Below are 20,242 nucleotides of genomic sequence, written 5' to 3'. Positions count from 1 at the left end.
TTTTCTCTTGTTTTCCTGACGAGCCAGACTTTTGGTCAAGGAGGGAAGAATCCTCCCCCACCCAACAACGCCTTCATGTGGGACATCCACAATGTTAAGACACACACACACACACACACACACACACACACACACACACATATATATATATGATCTCTGATGCACAATAGGAATAATATTTTTGGGGATATATTCTGATGCACAATAGGAAGCTGAAATGTAATGCCATTTCAATTCTCAAAGAATCTGAACCACTACTGCCCTGACAAGGAATGTGTGCATATCGCAATGCATGGGGTGGCCACTGCGCAAAAATTCACGAACTAGCTAGCTACGCCTGACAAGGAATGTGTGCATATCGCAATGCATGGGGTGGCGGCCACTACACAATAAATCATGAACTAGCTACGCATGGAACAGCAGGATTGCAGGCTCTGGCTGTTCCATGGACATTGTCGCAGTGGGAATAAGTCCTCTTTCCAGGAATGGATGACTGTATGTCAATTTCATCCAATACAATGTTGGTGCATCCCATGCCCTGGCTGCAAGTCAGATCAATTGCTAACTCTTTAGCAGCTGTTCCTCGCACATCTTTGAATGTCACGTCGCTCACCTTCACTGCTTTCTGCATGCATCATCATTCAATATCGTAACCAGTCCAACAGGTACACAATATTCAGTAAATGCTGTTAGACCTACTTCGTGTGATCTTTTTCCGATTCTCAAATTTGGAAAAGAACTTGAAAAAGATTTTCTTCTATCTAAACATATATAGAATAGGATAAGTTACCTGGCTACCGGCATTCGTGCCAAAAGGGTCGTAGTTCTGGTCAATAATGATGGGATTTTGGGAATTTCGGACTCTGATATTTTCAAAAGTGATCTTCCTAGCATACCCACTTCCACCCTAGGAAAGTATCAGAAAAGGAAAAACAGAAAATCTTCATTAATTCATGATCATATTAGTCAAATTATATGAATGCATGATGATGCATGCATGCCACTTCCACCCTAGGAAAGTATTAGAAAAGGAAAAACAGAAAAATCTTCAACCTCAGACCAATCAATTGAATATTGATAATACGTAATCGATCGAACACTACTTGAAAATGAAAACGGCTCTTCTGTTCAGAAATGAAATGTTCCAAATGTTCTTGGATCTGATTCATAGATCATCATAGTAGTCAAATTATATGAATGCATGATGATGCATGCGACGTATTACCTTCCATGTCTTGATTCTTGCTCCATTTTGTGTTCCCGTGAAATTGCAATCTCGGACGTGCACTTCTTCTACTGTCTCGTATTTTCCATTTTGTCCAAGGCTTCCAATGCTACAAAACATGAATAAGATATATATATATATATATACATAGAAAGTAACTGAGAGAAACTGGTTTTTGATAACTGGAAACTGATTTTCTTTATGGCATGAAAGAAAAATGGGAGTCCTGCAAACCTTATTCCATGGCCCGGTCCACATGCAACACTAGATACGTTAATATACGACGAGCCTTCATTGATAGCAATGCAATCATCACCTGATCATGAAACAAAAGCAAATGCATATCAACTTATAAACTTTGCAGAGATTGGCTAATCTTAAGATGAATAAATGTCAATATCGTTGAATTTTATGGAGGCCCAACCCAACGTTATAGAACCGAACCGTCATGATCAATTTCGATGAAATAAACATGAACAAAAAGCTTGATGTTTACCTGTTTGAATCACGGAATTATTGATTTCGATATTGCGCGAAGTAGAGATGTCAATACCATCGGTGTTTGGACTTTCCTCAGGTGCAAAAATATTAAGATGAGAAATGTGGACGCCATTGCAGCTACTTATGCTTATGTGATTTCTTGGACTGTTGAGATGCCTTAATTTAGTTAGTTGGAGACCATTGCAATTATTAAAATGAAGAGCCTGCATCATCATTCATCATCATCATCAACGTCGATCGAGTTTCTGCTTGGCCTAGGGTCCGCAGACTCGTTATTCCAGAAAAACAATCAAAAGAAGATAAGTGTACGTCTTCTAATTATTATTATGCAAGATTACAACTTTGCTGTTAAAATCCCATTCGAGTTAAAGATTTCCTCTTAGCTATAACTAAACTTTGGAGTTCCCTAGCTATTTCTTGCTGATGATTTCATGCGATCATTAAATAATATTATTCCAGTTTTAATCTAATTGATATGTATATATAAATATAAAGAGTGATCTTACAGTGGGTCGATTTTTGCAGTCCCAACTTTCCTGAAGAAAACATGAGTTTTTGGTTCCAATGTTAGAGAGCATCCCATAGGACTAATGGAGAACTGGACGGAAAGAGAAAAGAACGAAGAAACAAACAAACAGATCAGATGACATGTTTTTTGGACCTTGTTGGGAAAGCAAGATTTCCACCAAACAGAACCCTGGCCATCAATATTTCCATTCCCAGTGATGGAAAGGCCATTTACGTTTGAGAATTGAATCCACATAGATTTGTCCTTCCATTCCTGAGTATTTACTGGTGCAATAATTGTCCCTTCAACCTGAAAATAGTACCAACACAGTTACTGCTTCTGTTCTTATAAATATATATATATATATATATATTAACGAATATACAAAATAATAATTATATATAATATAGATAGAGAGAAATATATAAGTGGCAGATCGAGGGGTAAGAGTTGGTAAAACCAAGTGGCCGGTATTCTTTGGTCTTATTCTTAAATGGATATTGATAAAATAAAGAGCCATATATTTATTTCTGAGTTTTTCTTTTCCTTTAATATTCCAATTAATTGCTTCACTATATTATATATATATATATATATATAGATTGGTTTTTCCTCTTTTCTTTTAAATTGAGTTCATCGTCAATATATAAAAATAAAATGAGATACTTATTAAATTAAAAAAGAGAAATTCTATGTATACAGTGACATTAAAGAAGGAAGATAAAAGAGAAAAAAATATTATTTTAAAAAAGATATTATTATAATTTTAAAATTTTTTTAAACGTAATTTGTATGTACTTACACGTATTTAGACTCTAATTCAGAAAGAAAAGCCTCTTTTGTGGACAATTCAAATGAGAGAGTTTTGGGTACTGCCTACCAGTACAAGAACAATGTTGGAGTTGCAAGGGCCTAGGAAAGCCACAGGTTTCAACTGGAACACCTTTCCCCTCGGTATTACGAGCGTTGGGATACCTCGAGCCCGACTTGCTTTACACATATCGCTCCAAGCTCTTAGAAAAGCCTATATATGATCGATCAGTACTCGTCCAAAATTAACTTTGTAATATGTCAATCTCTATATAAAAAAGGTGAAGATCAAACATATGTCATGGAGCATGCATCCAGCATTCATATATGGACGTGTACTGCTAATTAGAGGCTGGTTTTAAGAAAAGAGATCGAAGAAGAGAAAAGGAGAACAGTATCTATATATATCATCAATAATGCCGCCACGAGCTGGGAATTATATGTATAAAAAAACTAGTGCATTTTATTGAAACAAAAACTCATACTTGGCTATCATCAGTTTTTCCATTGCCAAAAGCTCCATAACGAACGACATCGAAAACTTGTGTTCTTGCACATGAACAAGGTGAAGCAATCAGCATAAAGATCATAAGAAGGATGGTGAGTACTATACCCTGCATCTTAAGGATCAGTACTACTGTACGAACTACTACTACTCAAGGATTGATAAAGTAGAGAGAGAGAGAGAGAGAGAGGTGGTCTTAGACTCTCAGTAATGGAAGGGAAGGGAAGGGAAGAAAAGTATAAATAGTGGGGTAGAATTACCAGCAATGGGAAGAAAGTAATAAGCAGTGGCCAAAAACTGAAAGTTTGCATCACGAATTGGAATTTTGTTTTGTTTTGGGTAGAAAGCATTAGTATTCAGATTTTTCAATTACTCCTATGAGTCTTTGTTAGGCATGCTCGATCGATTTCGACCTGCATGCCTTTTTCTGTCGACAAGACTGCCAGAAAATAAGCTCACAGGTTCGAGGTATCCTTTGAAAGTGTAATGGCAATGCAAAGATCATCAAGTTCACTGAATTTCTTTTGTTGGTTCATGACAAATACTTCTGGTTCGTTCTTCAGATCAACGTTCTACCTTTACACCATAAACTTCAAGCAGGCTAGAGAGACAGAGAGAGAGAATGGCATTTCCTGGTGATTTAACTCTAATATATAATACATTTATTATGTGTAGTCAATATTCTACATACTTTATGCCACTGAATTTATCATGGTTTTTTCAAATTTTATTTTAAACTATAAAAACTAGTTAATTAGTTGGATGCTCATCATGAATTAAGACTAGATTGTGAAGATTGATTAAATAAGATATATATGGTACAATATTTTTCTTGATAATCAAATCTTAGTGCATGCATGCATGTTGCATATATATTAATTACCAAATCGATATGAATTTTTTTTTTCCAAGATTGAAGGCAGATCATATCTAGCTAATAGATCAAAGGCTAAGATGGCAAGAATTTCATAATTTTCATGCATTCATTGATACTACCTAGGGTTGGCCTTAACCCTACCCCAGCCGAATTGTATGGTTAAGCAATATTTATTATACGTTTCATGGAATCCGAAGTCAAAACCTCTATATTAATTCCTGCATGCAAATAACTTCTACTTTGCCATTTTATAAATTAAAGCAAAGAACCGTTATGAGTCAATGGCTTTTTAGCATGCAATTTAGTTAAAGAAAAATCTATTCATCATCTTGATCTCATTATCCCATGATGTGACATTAGATGATAGATTTATAAATAAAATCTAATAAATAGTCTTCAATAGTCTAATGTCACATTATGGAATTACGAGAGAATAATAATAAAAATTAGAATGATGAGTAACATTACTCTTTAATTAATAAAATGAAAAAAATACCAATCACTAAATTCAAGGCATAATATTATTAATTTTGCATTCTCTTTGTACAATCATTAATCCTGTCCTTTTAATAATATATTACAAGGTCGATCGAACATATATTTCTTTTGTTTATAATATTAATTTTTCATTTATATGTTTTTTATATTCAAATAACTCCACATTCACATTCATTTTATAAATAAAATTAAAAGCATAATTAATAATTTTGCTTGCAGGGTGCATGAACGAATTATGACTGGTTTACGAGAATTAAAGAGGCTAGACCTTTGAAAAAGCCATCTGCAAGCAGGGTGATCTTATATCACCACACGTACTACAGCCAACCAACGAAAACAAAGAGTAAGGATCGGCTCAAAGAGAGTACTGGCAATAAAGGCTACCTACTAAGGTCTCAAGGTCCTAAAGAAAAAAAAGGAAATTATTTCTATATATAAATTTATTTTCACCATTAATATGTTAGAGCTGCCTGATAGCCGTGTCTCTTTTTGGCAAAATTTATCTATTTCCAAGCTGGTGTACATGTCTCTAGTCCAGATCACTGCCACTGCTCATAACATCAGTGTCCTTTGCCAGTGAGATCTTGCCATTGCCAGCAAACAAGAGAAAGTCATGGAAGAAACCCCTTTTTTCCCAGTGAGCCAAGAAGATGATCAGTATCCTTATTATATGATTGGAACACATGATTTTCACCAACCGGTGTTTGAATATATATATATATATATATATATATATATATATATATAAATCGACCAAGTTTCTTCATGCGCCAAGAGGTTGATCTCGAGTATCCTTGTTTGATGGGAACTGAGGTTGTCCCATTGCTATCCAAGCAGCTGGTCCTCCTTCATTAATACCAGAAAGACTTCCGGATGCAGGGTTATTAATGCTGCTCTTTTTTACCGAAATTAAGGTTAGGTAATAGGCAATACCAAGAACCACACTTGCAACTGACAAAAGTGCACCTCCAGCGAAGACTCCAGGTTTCACAACATAGCAAGCGTATTCGCTATGTATGCTTTCTGCACCATTTTTATTATTCAGTGCAACAGCAGCCACCAACAGAATAATTGCCACGACAAATGTGATCCTGCTCGAGTGTGAAACTGACTAATCAGTTGTAAACTAATACGCAAAAGGATAAGAAACTTGCAACCTCAAAACTCTACTGAAAGGTATTGGTAGTTGATACAACCTCTCAAGCTAGAAAAATGGGTAAAAAAACAAAACAAAGCAAAGCCAAAGATCAGTGCAGGGGGGAAATGGAGATGCTGATTACAGAAAGATACAACAATGCATGCATGTACAAGCAATTTGGCACACTAAACTACGTACCGACACTGGTATGATTTTTTTTATTATTATTGAAAAGAAAAATAAAAGAAGAAAAATTTTGATAGAAAAAGAAGGTACTCTATCTCACGAAAATAATTTCCGTCTCAATTCACAGTGTTTCATTAAACGAATGTCTTATATATTCACATCGATACGCGGTTTGGTACGCAAACTTGCTTGCAAGAAGATTTTTCCCTTCTGTTTATATTCTATCTTGAGAGATCAGTTATGAAAGAGGCACATATATAGGATTTGAAAGGACTCTAAGCCTGCTTAAAGAAGAAGAAAATGGTTATTTGTAGCATGGAACAATTTAATGGTTACTCCATTAATTAATTCGAGCCAGTAAAAAACCTGGTCCTTTCTGAAGAAAGCTTGCAAACTCGGATAATTGAGACTCAAAAGGATAAGATTGAAATTACCAAACTGGAATAAGAATTTTAGAATCAATTAGTGTGTGAAACTTACCAGGAAAAAACAGAGAAAATCAGTAGTGCTGTGGAGGAAGAGTTAGAAGGAATACTACTTCTTTTGCAACAGCTACACCCAGTTGAAACATTTATAATTATTTTAGCTATTATAAGAGCCAGCACTGCGGTTGATCCAAGAGCCGTAGCTGGACTCCGAGGATATACACATTGATAAAGACGATCATTAATCTGAACCTGAGAAGGCTGTAGGAATAAATAAACATGCATTAAGATCCAATTATATATATAGTGTACATCATGCATGCATTTAAATTGGGACATTTTTTCCTTTAAAACATAAGTAAATCTCATGTTTTCTAATTGGTAACAGCTTAAATTCAAGCTTTTGGTACTGATAATATTAAAATGCCATCCCTTTTATTTCTTTCTCTATCCCTTTTCTACTTCCATTATCAATCTGCTTTCTCGCACGCCATATCTACAATTTTTTTTTTTTTTTTTTGTTTCTTTCAGAAAACTTCGATGCATCCCAAAGATAGATGTACCAGAAAAATTCCCTACACATGTTTGATGTAGATTCAAACTAGGCTCACTGTATATATATATATATATATATTGAGACATATCCCTAATTAAGCATGCATTTATTAGCTGTTTCAATGCTAAAAGCAGAGTCATAGAACTCATGAGCTTAATTGGGCAGTTAAACGAGTCAAAAAGCAAGGCCCTTAAGATCACTACTTTTGAGTGTGTGTATATATGTTTGGTATTTTTGGGTACCTTAATTCTTGTAGCTTCTGCAGCAAAACCAGTAGCAGCTGATACGAGCCCCAAGAATCCCACCACGGTGACGACACAGCATATCACCGCAAACCTTGTCTCCGTCATTTCTGATATCCTGCAGAGTGCAGATTCTAAATATTTTTACGGCTTTCTTTGAATAGAAGATCCGCGTAAAGTCGGTCAACTACTGTCGTTGAGCTGAGTTGTGGAATTAAGATGTCCAAAACCATGCATGGGGGCTGAATGATGATGATATAATAACACGATGATCGAGCGCAAAGGATCAGGAACAATTAGAACTTGCCATATTTTAATGCTGTTTCCTTATCACTGAAATTCTTGAGAACATTTTCGTCAAAGCGCGTTTCAATTTTTTTTTTTTTTTAAAAAAAAAGAGGACGGCACCTCCGAAATTTTAAGAGCTAAAGCATAGCCCTCAAAATTTCCTTCAACTCTTTAGGAAGCAAGTCATAATCTTCGAACAAACCACTGCAATTGACGAGAAATAGAGAAAGAAAACGCGTTACATTTATTTTAAGGTTTATCACTTGTCTCAAAACTAGCTACTTGTTTTTAGTGAATAAGAGACTTGTACCTTGGCTGGAATATCCATGTGCCGACGGACCTTCCAAGAAAAAGAGACTTGTATTTATTCCAACAAATTAATATTAATTGTCAAAATTGTGTCACATCATTTATGTAATTCTATTAATTTCGATAACCATAATTGAATTGGGATGCAAAATATAAGTCTTTACTAGTTTAATCGTGTATGTTTGATTAATTTCATTGTCTTTATACGAGGATAGTACTATCTGGTGCCATTATTTGTATGCAACTATTGGTCTGTGATCACTTGCATGGCTTTTTCTTCTGCATATTTTTTTTAAGAATTTGTTATGGGTTAATTCAAATATGGTGAATGTTTTGTTGCATCATGATCACTCATTTCAAAGCCTTATTATCCATCAGGCATGTTTTGGCATGTAGAAGAGGTTAAAGGCTTAAGATATTGACCCTAACAAATATCCATTAGCCATTTCAATAAGTTACAAGATAAGAGGTTGGGGGACGAGATTTAGGACTCGTTTGTTTTTACAGAGATAAGATAAGATAAAAATTGAAAGTTGAATAAAATATTATTAAAATATATTTTTTAATATTATTTCTGTTTTGAGATTTAAAAAGTTGAATTTTTTATTTTATTTTGCATGAAAATTTAAAAATATTGTAATGATTAGATGAGATGAAAATAATTATGAGAACAAATAAGACCTTAATTACGAGTATTTCAAATTATGGGTTATGAATGGAAAAAATCTCTTGAGTCTCAAACGATCATTTCAAATTATGGGTATTTCTTCTATAAAGCAATGTCACTTTATAAGTAAGTTGTTGCAAAAAATGCTCCTCATCTAAAACAGATTGTATAAAGAGTTGTGAAAATGGTTGCACAGTATATCATTTTTCCATTCAAGATTCTGCATCTTCAATAGTGTGTAAATTAGTCCAACTCATTCGAGCAGCATGCCATATTTGGAAAATTATCAAACCATGGACCAAAAAGCAAAAAGCCATATTTCGTACCTTTAAATGTTTATATGAACACAAGATATCCCAGTTACTGAAAAACACATTTAAAAGATCCTGTCGATGCCAGCCAAGAGCAGAATATGTGAATGAAGAAACCCACATTTCCCTGGTGAGCCAACATAATCATCCTCTCAAGACTGATAGGAGCATATTGTAATCTGATGAGAGGACCATATATCATCAAATCTGTCTGAACAACAAATTACCAATCACGTAAATTGTCGTCTGACATAAGTGTCTTCATGTACAAAAACGGGTTCGTGAGTACTCTGAGTCTGGGGTGGGAACTGAGGTTGTCCCATAGCTATCCCTCCTTGGTTAGGAACAGCAGAATTTCCCCATGGGTTGTTACTGTTCTTTGCCAAAGTTAAGGTGAGATAATAGAGAATACCAAGAATAACACTTGCAAGGGACAAAAAGGCACCTCCAACAAAGACTCCAGGTTTCACAACATAGCAATAGTAGTTGCCGAAGTACATACTTTCTTCACCATGTTGATCATTGAGTGCAGCACCCGTCAACAACAAAAGAAACGCAATGACAAAAGTGAACCTGCTCGATTGTGAAATAGACAATCTCAACTGAAGGCAAATACGCATTGATTTTTAAATGCCAAAGATGAGCAAAAAATTCTAGAAAAGCGCACTCAAATGTAGGGTGGAAATTTCCACTCTTCTGAAGAGGATCCTTGTCCTTCCCAAGAGCTATATTATCAGCATGACTATATTCTCCAGTATTAAAATTATTGAAAACAGGGAACCATAGACAAGCACCCTCTTTTGTGCACATAAATTATTCCATGCTTGAAAGTACGCAAGGAAAACAATCAGAAGTAATTCTAGAAGGTATTCAACCTCGAGTTTAGGGAATCCTCTAATTAGAACTACAAGATTTTCAGAAAAGTAATGATACACAACTAACCAATGTGATAGTGCCACCTCATCAATAATGCTAAAGTTTTCTTGATTTGAATGTTGCAATTTAACATTATTGCTCTCAAAGTTGTAAAAGAGTTAGATAATTGTAGGTGTATCCTTCTTCTTTTCAGAAAAATGTGGTAGATTAGAGTCGATGAGTCAATCTTCTCCAGTGTGCTCTTCTCAAATTCCAAGTTTTGGGAGCCGGAAAACAAAATTAGCGAGTCATTTCATTGTATATCATCTTAACAGGTTTGGTCATGAAAGGATGTAGGGACACTAAAACTTGCTTGAGGAAGAAAAGAATTACAGATGATGGTATGATTTCAATGGCCTACATCTTCATGGTTTTCGTGTTTCTTTTTCCTCCTCCTGACTAGGTGTTAACTCTTGTATACCCTCATGTGTACTTGGGCTATGCCTATTCTTATTAATATAATCCGTTACTTGTAAAAAAACAAGGTGCTACATCTTTCAAGGAAGACCTACGGCATAACCACACAAGTAATCCAGCCAGTGAAAAAAAAAAACTAATTCAGATATAAATTTTTAGTAGTAGCATATAACAGGAACACTCAATACTATGAAACTATTTCATGAAACAGCACTACACCAAACCGGTCTCTATATTTCGACCTCTTTAAAGCCAAGGTCTCTATTGAAAAATGCTTTAATATTCTGATACAAGTCCGCATCAATGATAATTTCTCATATGATAATATGAGAACAATCAAACAGGAACAAGTGTCTTATGACTCTTATCAGAAATTAGTACATGAAACTTACCAGGAAAAAACAAAGCAGACCAGTGCTACTCTCCAATTAGAGGCAGAAGGATTAGGACTTCTTCGGCAACAAATACACCCAGTTGAGACATTTAAAATTATGTGAGCTATCATAAGAGCCAGTGCTGCAGTTAAACCAAGAGCCATAGCTGGACTTCTAGGGTATACACATTGAGAAGGTGAAGGGAACTGAACTTGAGAACCCTGTGGATATAAAAGTAATATGACATTATCATAAAACTCAAGACCACTGTTGGTAGCTCATAGGGGAAAAGACAACTGTAGGCACAGAATAATAATTATTATGAAGAAAAAAAACTGGACACAAAATAGGAGGCTGTACCATCCCAATTGCATAGATGTAGGGCTTCTAAAGAAGCACTTCCCCCCAATTGTGGATGAACTTCAATTGGTCCACAAATTAGAGGAGCAGCATTTATGGAGTGGATGATTTGATGACTGGTGTCAAATCTCAGAGATCTGGTAATTGTTTGTGACACCCCATATGATAAGGATAAGGATAAGGGTAGGTGGTGTATGGGATCCCACATTGCTTGGGAAGGAGAAGTTCTTGCTCTTTATAAGGTTTAAATGGGACTCCAATTGTATCATTGACTAGTCCTTTTGGAGTATAGGCCATGTGGTTTGGGCCTTCTATTGGGGCATTACATTGTTGCTATAAGTAACAAAGTGTAACAAATTTAAGATTGAAAAACTAGGAGATCTTGAATCCTATCTTCAATTCTCTAAAGTTGCCATGGCTGAGGATAACACTAGATCAAGAGCTCAGGTTAGGGCTTCTGTTCAAGGAGGTACTCTACAGAGGAAGATACAAGAGTTCACACACTCGTCACTCGGACTTATAGGAACTCTTCCAATTGTGGTGAGGCGGTGGCTATTGATGAGTTGGACACCAAAGCTTGTGAAATAGCTAATTATGATGATAAGAACTTCTGAATGGCGAAAATTCTCTATTTTATCCAGAAAGGAAGCCACAAAGAATGTCGCAAGTCAAGTTGAGGTCTCCTCAAGTGCAACTAAGGTACAAACAAATGCTGATATTTCATGTAAAAAAGAAACAGAGAAAGAGATGGATGAGAGTTCAAATGCAGTAGAAGAGGACTCGTGATGTTAATATCACTTTCGAACAGCTGATTGATCTACTCTAGCTAATGGGCTGAAGTTAAATAAATAGAAGAATTGTGAAGGCTAGAGGTGAAAATGGCAGCTTGAATTCACTTATTTCTGATTATGAAAGTGAGCCTACACCTGCTCCATATGTGAATTGTCTCATTTAGATTTTAAGAGGTGTTAATTACCCCTTAAGCAAACAGACAAGAAGGTCATGGCTTTCAAGTCTTATATTTTTTTGCTGTGCCTACTTATAAAAAAAAAAAATTTGCTGTGCCTGGTTTGGAATAGAGTTGAAAAGGCAAGAATGCTTTAAGGATTAAGGAACCCTGTTCCTTGGAGTTTATAATTACAATTGTCATGAAATAGGCAGGATATGGATATTGTAGAATGGTGTGCCAGATGTTTCTCAGCTAAAGTTTTCCTATCAAATTATTAGTTCTGATGTTTCCAACACTGATGGCAATTTCATGTTGCACATTTTTTTCATTAATGATTCTAATAGTGGTGCATCTAGAAGACAGCTCTGGAAAGAGATCATTCAGCACGGTTCCCAAATTTAGGCAGGCCTTGGCACTTAGCAAGGGATTTTAACATTGTTAAAACAGCTTGTGAAAGATATGGTGGGTAAGGTAATATCGGGTTTGAAACTGAATTCTGCAATTGTCTTTATAATGCGGGATATCTTTGATCATCCTTATCTAGGGGCTTTGTATACATAGACTACTTAGAGAGAAGAGTTTGACTTTGTAGCTAGAAAGCTAGATGCAGTCCAGATTAATGAGTGATGGTTGAGTCTTGACTAAAATTCTCAAGCTACAGTGGAATTTCAACTTCCAAGGATGTCATATCATTCACTTAAAAAATATCTTCATTTTCTAGTACTAGCTCAGGGCCAAAACCTTATATGTACTTGTAACTTCTTAATAGAGACCTATCAAAAGAAAAAATTATTGATAGGCTGGTATTCTTGCCACAGGTTCTAAGTGTATGGAAATTGAAATAATGGGGCCACAACTTCAAAGTGCAAAAACAAAGTCAAAATGCTCAAATTCATGCTCTGAATGGTCAATAAAGAGAAATATGGAAATCTATCCAATGCTCAAATCCGTGCTTATGATACTGTGGAGTGGGACTTTAATCTTTGTATATTAGTAGCCATTGGCATTCTAGCTAACTTTATTTATTGGATCTGGGCCTGCATTATCACAGCAAATTATTTGATTGCTTTGAATGGTAGCTTGGTTGGTTATTTGAAGGAAAGAAGGGGTTGAGACAAGGTAATATTCTTTCTCCTTATTTGTTTCTCATGGCAAGGGGAATTTTTACAGATTGGCGCCACAAGCTGTGGTCAGAAACTTTGATTTCCATCCAAAGAATGAAACGATCCAGCTTTCATATCTCTGTTTTTGTTTTTTTTATAAGTAAAAATCACCCTTAATGCCCCCAAACTGGCTCACAGGCCCGCACTACCCAGGCCCAGCCATATCTCTGTTTTTGTTGACAATTTAATAGTCCTGCTGCTGCTCAATTTTCTTTTATTGCAACTATACAGCAGGCGTTTGAAAAGTTTCAACAACTCCATGGTTTATCAGCCAATTCCAGCAGAGTTAAACTTCCTTTGTTCGTGTGAGAGAATAATAAAGCTTAGGTTGTCTCTTATGAATTTTAAAGAGAACAAGCTATTACTAAGGTACTTAGGTTTTTCTTTACTTTCAGGGATCCATGACATGCAAGATACACTTCTTTGGGTTACAATACCGCTCAAGTAAACTCTTCAATGAAACAACTATTCTTTACAGGAAGATTGTAGCTGATTCAAATATATAGGACAAGCCACTTCATTCTTACAGGTTAAAAAATTAAAAGAAACATAATTTTTTTGTTTTGATAAGTAATTGAAACATAAATTTAATGCATCTTTGTATGGTGATACTGATGTTAGAGCTTCCAGAGCTAAACTAACATGGAATCACTTCTTCCACCCCAAAAGGAGGGCGGTTTAGGTTTAATCAAAGCTATAGATTTCAAAAAAGTTGCTGTATTGAAGCATAAATGGAACTCTTCTACACGAGGGATCCATTTGGGCAGCATGGACACCAGACTTATTTAGTTAGGGGCAGGATTTTTTAGATGGTTTCAGCTCCAAGAGAGAGCTCTTAGGTTAGAGACTTGAGTAAACTTAAACTAAGAGCTCTTAGGGCAGGATCTTACTTGGTCTGATGATTGGGTAAAAAGATTTGTATTAATTTGCTAGCTTTATGTTTTTGAAGCTTTCTAGTGCTAAACAGAATGCCAATTGTTTACGGTCTCTGCAAGATCTGAAGATCTGGTGTTGATTTAAAGCGAGCTCCATGAAGTGCAGACCAGACAAGATGATGCGGGTATTCCATTCCATTGATTACTGGGGTATATTTGCACCACAACTTGGGGGGTTGTTTGAGCTGAATTGCCCATCATCAATTGGTAGTAAATATTAAGATATAATTGAAGTAATTAAGAGATGTTTGGATTCGAAGATGACTTGAGATGACTTGAGATGAGCTGAGATGAGTTGAGATGGATTGTGAATAGTAATGAGATGAGTTGTGAATAGTAGTGAGATTTGTGAGTTAAAGTTGCTGAATAGTAATTAATAATAATGAGATGAGTTGAAATGAGTTGAGATGAGCTGAGATGACTTGCGAATCCAAACAAGCCCTAAATTTACCTCTCTCTTCCCATCAGCTTAAATTTTTGGTACAAATGTGTACTTGGCTTCGCCTCTTTTCAATAAATTCTTATTTACTGATAAAAAAAAAAACTTTTGAGACAAATAGTAATTTAACATAGCATTAGAGTGGAGGTTCTGAGTTTGAAACACATCACCCATTTAATTAAAATATTTCACGTGTTAGACTCACCTATTAAGAAAGAGTCTAGCCCACATGTGAGAGAGAGAGTACTAAGACATAATTTAAATAATTAAATTTACCCATTCCCATCAACATAAGCTTTGGGATACATGGTGGTTTAACATAGTAAAATGTGTTCTAACAATGGACTTAACTGTCAAAAATGGGCTTGCAACAAGGGATAGGTTAGCAAGTGGGGCTAGCAAGGAGACAAATTACGCAATTTCTTGCATAAACAAGTAAAACTAGAATATGGATGCTCTTTCATCAAGAAATTTTGGAAAGAGATGTCAAGGGGATTACATATCCAAAAACATGTTGGAAGCTGGGACTCGAGGATAATGACCTTATTGAGAAGTTAAGAAGCTAAACGGCAAGGGCTTTACGACTAGGGTGCTAGCTTAGGCAGCAACCATCGACCACATCCGGTTAGAATGAATGTGAGACATAGATCGTCTAATAGCAAAAAAATTCATGACTATACTCAAATAAGCACAAGTTTCATTCATGTTCAATATTAAGCTGTTTGTTTCCGTACTGCTGGAGTAGGTTTACGAGTATTTTTTCCAGTTGGTGAAATGAAACTTCTCGTTCGTCAAAAGAAAAGGGTGTGAATCGCAGGTTATCCACCATCAAAGTTCCCCCTCAATTACTAGAAAACGAAACAGCAAAGAAGATTGCTTTTTCTTTTTCGCCTTTTCACATTTCCTCAGGTTTATTAGCAACCAATCAGAGAGCTAGGGTATCACATAAAAGCAAGATGACAAAGAGAAAGCAACAAAACGACAATCTTGAATGAACCCATTAAAGAATGAGAGCGCTAAGAAATATAAGCAAAACCCATATGCATATATGGTACTTTCGTTTACCTTAATCCTTGTAGCCTCTGCAGCAAAACCAGTAGCAGCTGATAACAACCCCAAGAATCCCACCACACAGCATATCACCACAACCTTTCTCTCCATCAGCTCCTTCTCTCTCCCTCTCTCTCTCTCCGCAAATTCTTAATAGTATTTTATCCTCTTTGTTTGTTGTAGAGTAGGCGTCAAGTTGTTGAAGTTCTGTTCTGGAATTATGATGTCCAAATAAAACACGAGAGATATTTGAAAGGACGGCAAATATTCTTTATAGCAATATCGTAATACGTCTGAAATAGCGAGGGTGTTATAAATATTGTTGTAAAAGAAACGTTTTTTATTACACGGCAAAGGAGAGGTTTTATTTTATTTTTTTCCCCAATCATGACTGTAAATGGATTTACATAATATGAGATAATTTTACATTTAACTATTTCATCCAAAACTTATTTTCATATTAGATTATTTATCTATTAATCAAAATAATAATAAAATATTATAAATTTAATAATCATTTTTTTCATTTTTTTCTATTAATTTTTTTTCTAAATTAAGATCTATGTGAAAATACATTAATACAAGTACAGAACAATATTTCTGGAGTGTAATAAATACATTCTAAATATTTAATACAACCGTTATTGAAAAAAAAAACACATATCTATTACATTTTTACCTAAAAGAAAAACCCATTAATTTTATTTTTGTTTCCAGCTCAAATCCCTGGTAGCACCAAGACAAAGCACAAATCCCCCTCCCACCCAAAAAAAAAAAAAAAAATCCTAAATCTGAAAGATGAATTCAACAATAACAGGCAAAAAAATAAAAAAAACTTTGAAATGAAATAAATGGTGCAGAAGATAAGCAAAGGAAATAGTAAGTACCTAAAAATATTTTTTAATCAATTTGATCTAGCTACAGTGACCACCAAATATAACCACCAATCCCAAATTATTGTAGCTTTAAAAAAAAACAAAAAAAAAGAGTTGAGATCAGATGTACAAGAGTGACCCCTTCTCAATTTTTATTAAAAAACTTTCACTTATAGCGGAAGAATACCATAAACAAATCTCCTGATAACATATAGCCCCACAGGTATAAAAAATCCCCTGATAACAAATTATTGTAGCTAAAAGTCATATTCTTTTAAAGTTGTATAAGCTAATGTAGACTATTTTTAGAGTTTATTAGTCAAACTTCTTATTGAATTTGCATTTACATAACCCAACGATGATGCCTGAGCTGTGACCATAAGTTGAGTTAAAAAAAGGAAACTTGATGCAGGCAAAATGGGAGGAGAAATGATAATGTTACCAATAAATAACCATTTGTATATAATAAAATAATATTATTTTAAATTTTATTTTGACTTTTATGTTTTAGAATAAAGAGTGTCCTATGATATATTGATTATAAGCCAAAAATAATAATAATAATTTTTTAGTAGATATTTATAATAAAAAAATTCTATTTATAAGCGATAACACATTTAATATAGTGTTTACGTGATATAATTTGGGACTCTAAAAAATAGAAGATGCAACATTCTAATTCCTAACAAAGGGATAGAATCACCTACTTATGTCTTCCATGCTTTTCTAGTACAGTTACCCTTAGCACAAAGTGTTGGGACTCCATTTTCAAACAGAGTTATGAGTCCATTGCACCTTTTTAAAGTTGATTCCATTTTGATTGAATAGATATACTAATTGCCTTCTCATGATGGGCACGATTAACTCTATGATTATATGAGCAGATTCCCAACTTTTTTTGCAGCCTAATTTGATAAATTCCCTAGTTCAGACACGAAATGAAGCAGCTGTAAGTGGAGGTAATGACAAAAGGGCTTTAACAATAATAGCAGAAGTTTGTAATGCCACACTTCTTCAACAAGATCCAGTAGGCAGTATGGACAAGCTTCACCAAAAGGTTTTGCATAAAAGTCCATTACAACAAGCCATAGCAGTAAAACAAAATCCAAGGAAACAGTACCTTGTTAAGTTTCTGCATGTCAAACATCAACTAAGCTTAGACAAATTGGCATAGTTTGAAGGTTAGTTCAATCGTCCTGCATAATTTTCGAGACTTTTAGCACTGCATCCAGCTTCCTCCTGATCAGCTCAAAGGCACAGATATCCCCTTCATTTAATTGATTGTCCTTGCAAAATGTCTTCCATCCTTTGCTGATTCTTAAAGGCAATGCTGCACCCTTGACGCCACGGACCAGGCAATGCCACTGTCTTCCATCAGATGCTTGAAGTTTCACAATTTTTAACCCTATAACATACTTCTTGGCAAATTCCGTAGGCAATAACTGCAAAGGAAAGAAGAATCAGAACAAAGCATATTTCTAGGTGATTTGAACATTTCATTAGCTAAAACTAAAAATTCTCAACTCAGTATCCAAACCAACCGTGTTTGGGGGGAGTCCTTCCCGGATGTAATTTCACCAGCTATTTGGTTTGAGAAACAATGTTTGTAATGCTCTAATTTTAATGAACAAGTCTTTGCTATCAAAATTATAATAATAATAAAGGCTCACCAGAAATGAGTTGTTTAAATTATATGGCCGAAGGATACGAAAGAAATAAGGATTTTTAGTCTTGAACATTGTGGCTGCTTCAATTTCCCTTTCTCTTTCTCTGAACACCGCATTTCCTCCTCTTGGGGGCACAGCATTCATTTCTACATCTTCCCCATGTTTTGCGGACAATTCATCTGCTGTAGGCGTTTCATTTTCTATCGCATTACCACCCTGCCTTGAGTCTTTTACGCCATCACATTCGGTTATGTCAACCAGATCTTTCAATTTAAAATCTTTGCCATTAGATGGATAATGAATCTCGGTAGCAGTCATATCAAATATTAGAACATGGAAACTGGAATTCCCTTTGTATTTGAAGACCAAAAAGTACCCTTGCTGTATAGAAAGATATTCTACAAAATCCTGCCAACCTTCACGAAACCAAATCTTCTTGTCAGCTCTCTCCAATCCCACTCGCCAAACGCAACCATTGGGAACAGTGAGTACAGCAACAGTGGACAGTTCATACCCAAATTGCCGTACAAACTTTTCAGGGAGACTCTGCAGGGATCAATTTTAGTTACATTTTCTTTGGCCAGTGTAAAATGAAAATCTAGGAAAACTGTGCTTTCAAGGTATATATCAATGGTTTCTAATCATCAAATTGCAACATTCATGAGATTTGGAGCAATGCAACACAATCTAATAACTAACATTTTAAATTAGGCTTGTGAGTTCACCCCATGTTTAAGTTTGTCAGAGGGTCTGCTTTTCACTTTTTTCAAATCTAAGTACTCAAAACTATCTCGACGTATCAATCGCCAACCTAATCAAGTAAAATGAGAGAAACAGATAATTTTAGCATTTCAGATGGAAACTTAATGTTTTCTGCTGTAAAACAATGATGCAGTGAAATTGCCATAACATGTGAGTTAGGGGAAGCATCGGGTTCAGGGTTCAAATTTTTAGAAACTAAATAACAAAAAGAAGACAAGAAACTAATTTTAGCACAGATTGAAGGAATCCGGCCTCATTTTATTTTCCTTCGGTTTCTTGAAGACAAAACAGAAGATTAAGAACTTGATAGTTAGAAAAAGAAATGGAGGTACAAGTGATGTTTACCAGTTTCATGTCATGCATGGAGGAGGGGAGTATTATCTTGAAAAAGTGGGATGGTCTACAACTCAGCTGAGAACTTGATGGCCGGTGATCCCTGTTGCCGTTGGACACAACTCCAGTCCGGCGGGTCTTTGATTTAGCTGGCATGGGAAGCAAATGTCGGATGTTTGTGCTAGGTTTTGTATGCCTGAATGTTTAGGAAGACCCTGTATTTGTAAATGTACTCCATCTTCAGATTCACCAATCAGAGTCTTGTCTGTCTCTTTCGTTCTCATTCTTTTTCATGGAAAAGGATAATGGGAGACCGTACTACGACCAGACATAAAGCCAAAATGTTTCCATTTTTAACAAGAGTCTGGTTCATACGACCAGGCATACTCCTGGTTTCGTCTCGCGATTCTGCTGTTTGTTAAGAGTCATAATCGAACTCAGAATTTTTTTACAATTTATTTTAAAATGAAAATGTTTTATTAAAAATATGTTTCATATTTAACATAATTATGAAAAATATAAAGAGTTAATAAAACTCTTATTCTTGTGTGAGCAAAGGCCAGCTATGTGATGTAGAAGATACACTGCAATACAATTATACAATTGCCCATAAAAAAAAATACATTGCAATAAAATTTGGGAACGGTTCACGATGAATTAAGATGAAATGAGTTAAAATGAAAGTTGAATAAAATTTTATTAAAATTTTATTTTCTAATATTATTATTATTTTGATATTTAAAAAAATTAAATTATTTATTATATTTTATGTAAAAATTTGAGAAAATTATAATGATGAGATGAGATGAAACACTTTTTTTGCCCAATGTTTCTTCCTTTCTTTGTAAAAAAAATGTTTTTTCATTCCATTTTTGTTCTTTTGGAAGTGGAAAGGGAATTTCCCCTAGACCCATGGGTTGGGTATGTGCAAGACATTAAGGCTCGTTTTGGTCAAAT

General features: G+C 35.0%; 4 protein-coding genes across 4 annotated transcripts; all 4 read right to left on the bottom strand.

Annotated features, from left to right (window-relative positions):
* Positions 1 to 160: 160 nt before the first annotated feature.
* LOC108997191 (probable polygalacturonase At3g15720) lies at positions 161 to 3,664 on the bottom strand. Its single transcript, XM_035684401.1, has 8 exons — positions 3,530 to 3,664; positions 3,115 to 3,258; positions 2,388 to 2,543; positions 1,722 to 1,929; positions 1,460 to 1,541; positions 1,226 to 1,334; positions 791 to 907; positions 161 to 625 (listed from the first exon to the last, which is right to left on the bottom strand). Exons 1-8 carry the CDS (start codon positions 3,662 to 3,664, stop codon positions 395 to 397), a joined length of 1,182 nt encoding a protein of 393 aa, XP_035540294.1. The 3' UTR covers positions 161 to 394.
* A 2,020-nt stretch (positions 3,665 to 5,684) lies between these two features.
* Positions 5,685 to 7,955, bottom strand: LOC108997204 (protein MODIFYING WALL LIGNIN-2-like). Its single transcript, XM_018973363.2, has 3 exons — positions 7,472 to 7,955; positions 6,729 to 6,934; positions 5,685 to 6,015 (listed from the first exon to the last, which is right to left on the bottom strand). The coding sequence occupies exons 1-3, from the start codon at positions 7,577 to 7,579 to the stop codon at positions 5,688 to 5,690; spliced, it is 642 nt and encodes a 213-aa protein (XP_018828908.2). The 5' UTR covers positions 7,580 to 7,955; the 3' UTR covers positions 5,685 to 5,687.
* A 1,005-nt stretch (positions 7,956 to 8,960) lies between these two features.
* On the bottom strand, positions 8,961 to 15,858 carry LOC108997226. The gene is made up of 3 exons (XM_018973404.2): positions 15,664 to 15,858; positions 10,771 to 10,973; positions 8,961 to 9,619 (listed from the first exon to the last, which is right to left on the bottom strand). Exons 1-3 carry the CDS (start codon positions 15,757 to 15,759, stop codon positions 9,277 to 9,279), a joined length of 642 nt encoding a protein of 213 aa, XP_018828949.2. The 5' UTR covers positions 15,760 to 15,858; the 3' UTR covers positions 8,961 to 9,276.
* A 1,633-nt stretch (positions 15,859 to 17,491) lies between these two features.
* LOC108997225 (B3 domain-containing transcription factor VRN1-like) lies at positions 17,492 to 19,635 on the bottom strand. The gene is made up of 3 exons (XM_018973403.2): positions 19,298 to 19,635; positions 18,194 to 18,736; positions 17,492 to 17,965 (listed from the first exon to the last, which is right to left on the bottom strand). Exons 1-3 carry the CDS (start codon positions 19,439 to 19,441, stop codon positions 17,711 to 17,713), a joined length of 942 nt encoding a protein of 313 aa, XP_018828948.1. The 5' UTR covers positions 19,442 to 19,635; the 3' UTR covers positions 17,492 to 17,710.
* Between the last annotated feature and the right edge of the window lie 607 nt (positions 19,636 to 20,242).

The sequence above is a fragment of the Juglans regia genome, chromosome 13 (assembly GCF_001411555.2).
Source record: "Juglans regia cultivar Chandler chromosome 13, Walnut 2.0, whole genome shotgun sequence".
Taxonomy (NCBI): Eukaryota; Viridiplantae; Streptophyta; class Magnoliopsida; order Fagales; family Juglandaceae; genus Juglans; species Juglans regia.
The sequence above is the reverse complement of the archived record's forward strand: the minus strand, read 5'-3'. Positions and strand labels throughout refer to the sequence as shown.

What these genes read in the sequence shown, in the direction of transcription:
- LOC108997191 (XM_035684401.1), bottom strand. Translation starts at nt 3,664, where the DNA reads ATGCAGGGTATAGTACTCACCATCCTTCTTATGATCTTTATGCTGATT. An exon ending in GGACCGGGCCATGGAATAAG is followed by an intron (nt 1,335 to 1,459) that starts GTTTGCAGGACT and finishes CATGTTTTGTAG; the next exon opens with CATTGGAAGCCTTGGACAAA. An exon ending in CAAGAATCAAGACATGGAAG is followed by an intron (nt 908 to 1,225) that starts GTAATACGTCGC and finishes ATACTTTCCTAG; the next exon opens with GGTGGAAGTGGGTATGCTAG.
- LOC108997204 (XM_018973363.2), bottom strand. Translation starts at nt 7,579, where the DNA reads ATGACGGAGACAAGGTTTGCGGTGATATGCTGTGTCGTCACCGTGGTG. An exon ending in CAGAAGCTACAAGAATTAAG is followed by an intron (nt 6,935 to 7,471) that starts GTACCCAAAAAT and finishes TTATTCCTACAG; the next exon opens with CCTTCTCAGGTTCAGATTAA. An exon ending in ATTTTCTCTGTTTTTTCCTG is followed by an intron (nt 6,016 to 6,728) that starts GTAAGTTTCACA and finishes ACACTCGAGCAG; the next exon opens with GATCACATTTGTCGTGGCAA.
- LOC108997226 (XM_018973404.2), bottom strand. Translation starts at nt 15,759, where the DNA reads ATGGAGAGAAAGGTTGTGGTGATATGCTGTGTGGTGGGATTCTTGGGG. An exon ending in CAGAGGCTACAAGGATTAAG is followed by an intron (nt 10,974 to 15,663) that starts GTAAACGAAAGT and finishes TTATATCCACAG; the next exon opens with GGTTCTCAAGTTCAGTTCCC. An exon ending in GTCTGCTTTGTTTTTTCCTG is followed by an intron (nt 9,620 to 10,770) that starts GTAAGTTTCATG and finishes ACAATCGAGCAG; the next exon opens with GTTCACTTTTGTCATTGCGT.
- LOC108997225 (XM_018973403.2), bottom strand. Translation starts at nt 19,441, where the DNA reads ATGCCAGCTAAATCAAAGACCCGCCGGACTGGAGTTGTGTCCAACGGC. An exon ending in CCATGCATGACATGAAACTG is followed by an intron (nt 18,737 to 19,297) that starts GTAAACATCACT and finishes TGATCCCTGCAG; the next exon opens with AGTCTCCCTGAAAAGTTTGT. An exon ending in ATTTAAACAACTCATTTCTG is followed by an intron (nt 17,966 to 18,193) that starts GTGAGCCTTTAT and finishes TTTCCTTTGCAG; the next exon opens with TTATTGCCTACGGAATTTGC.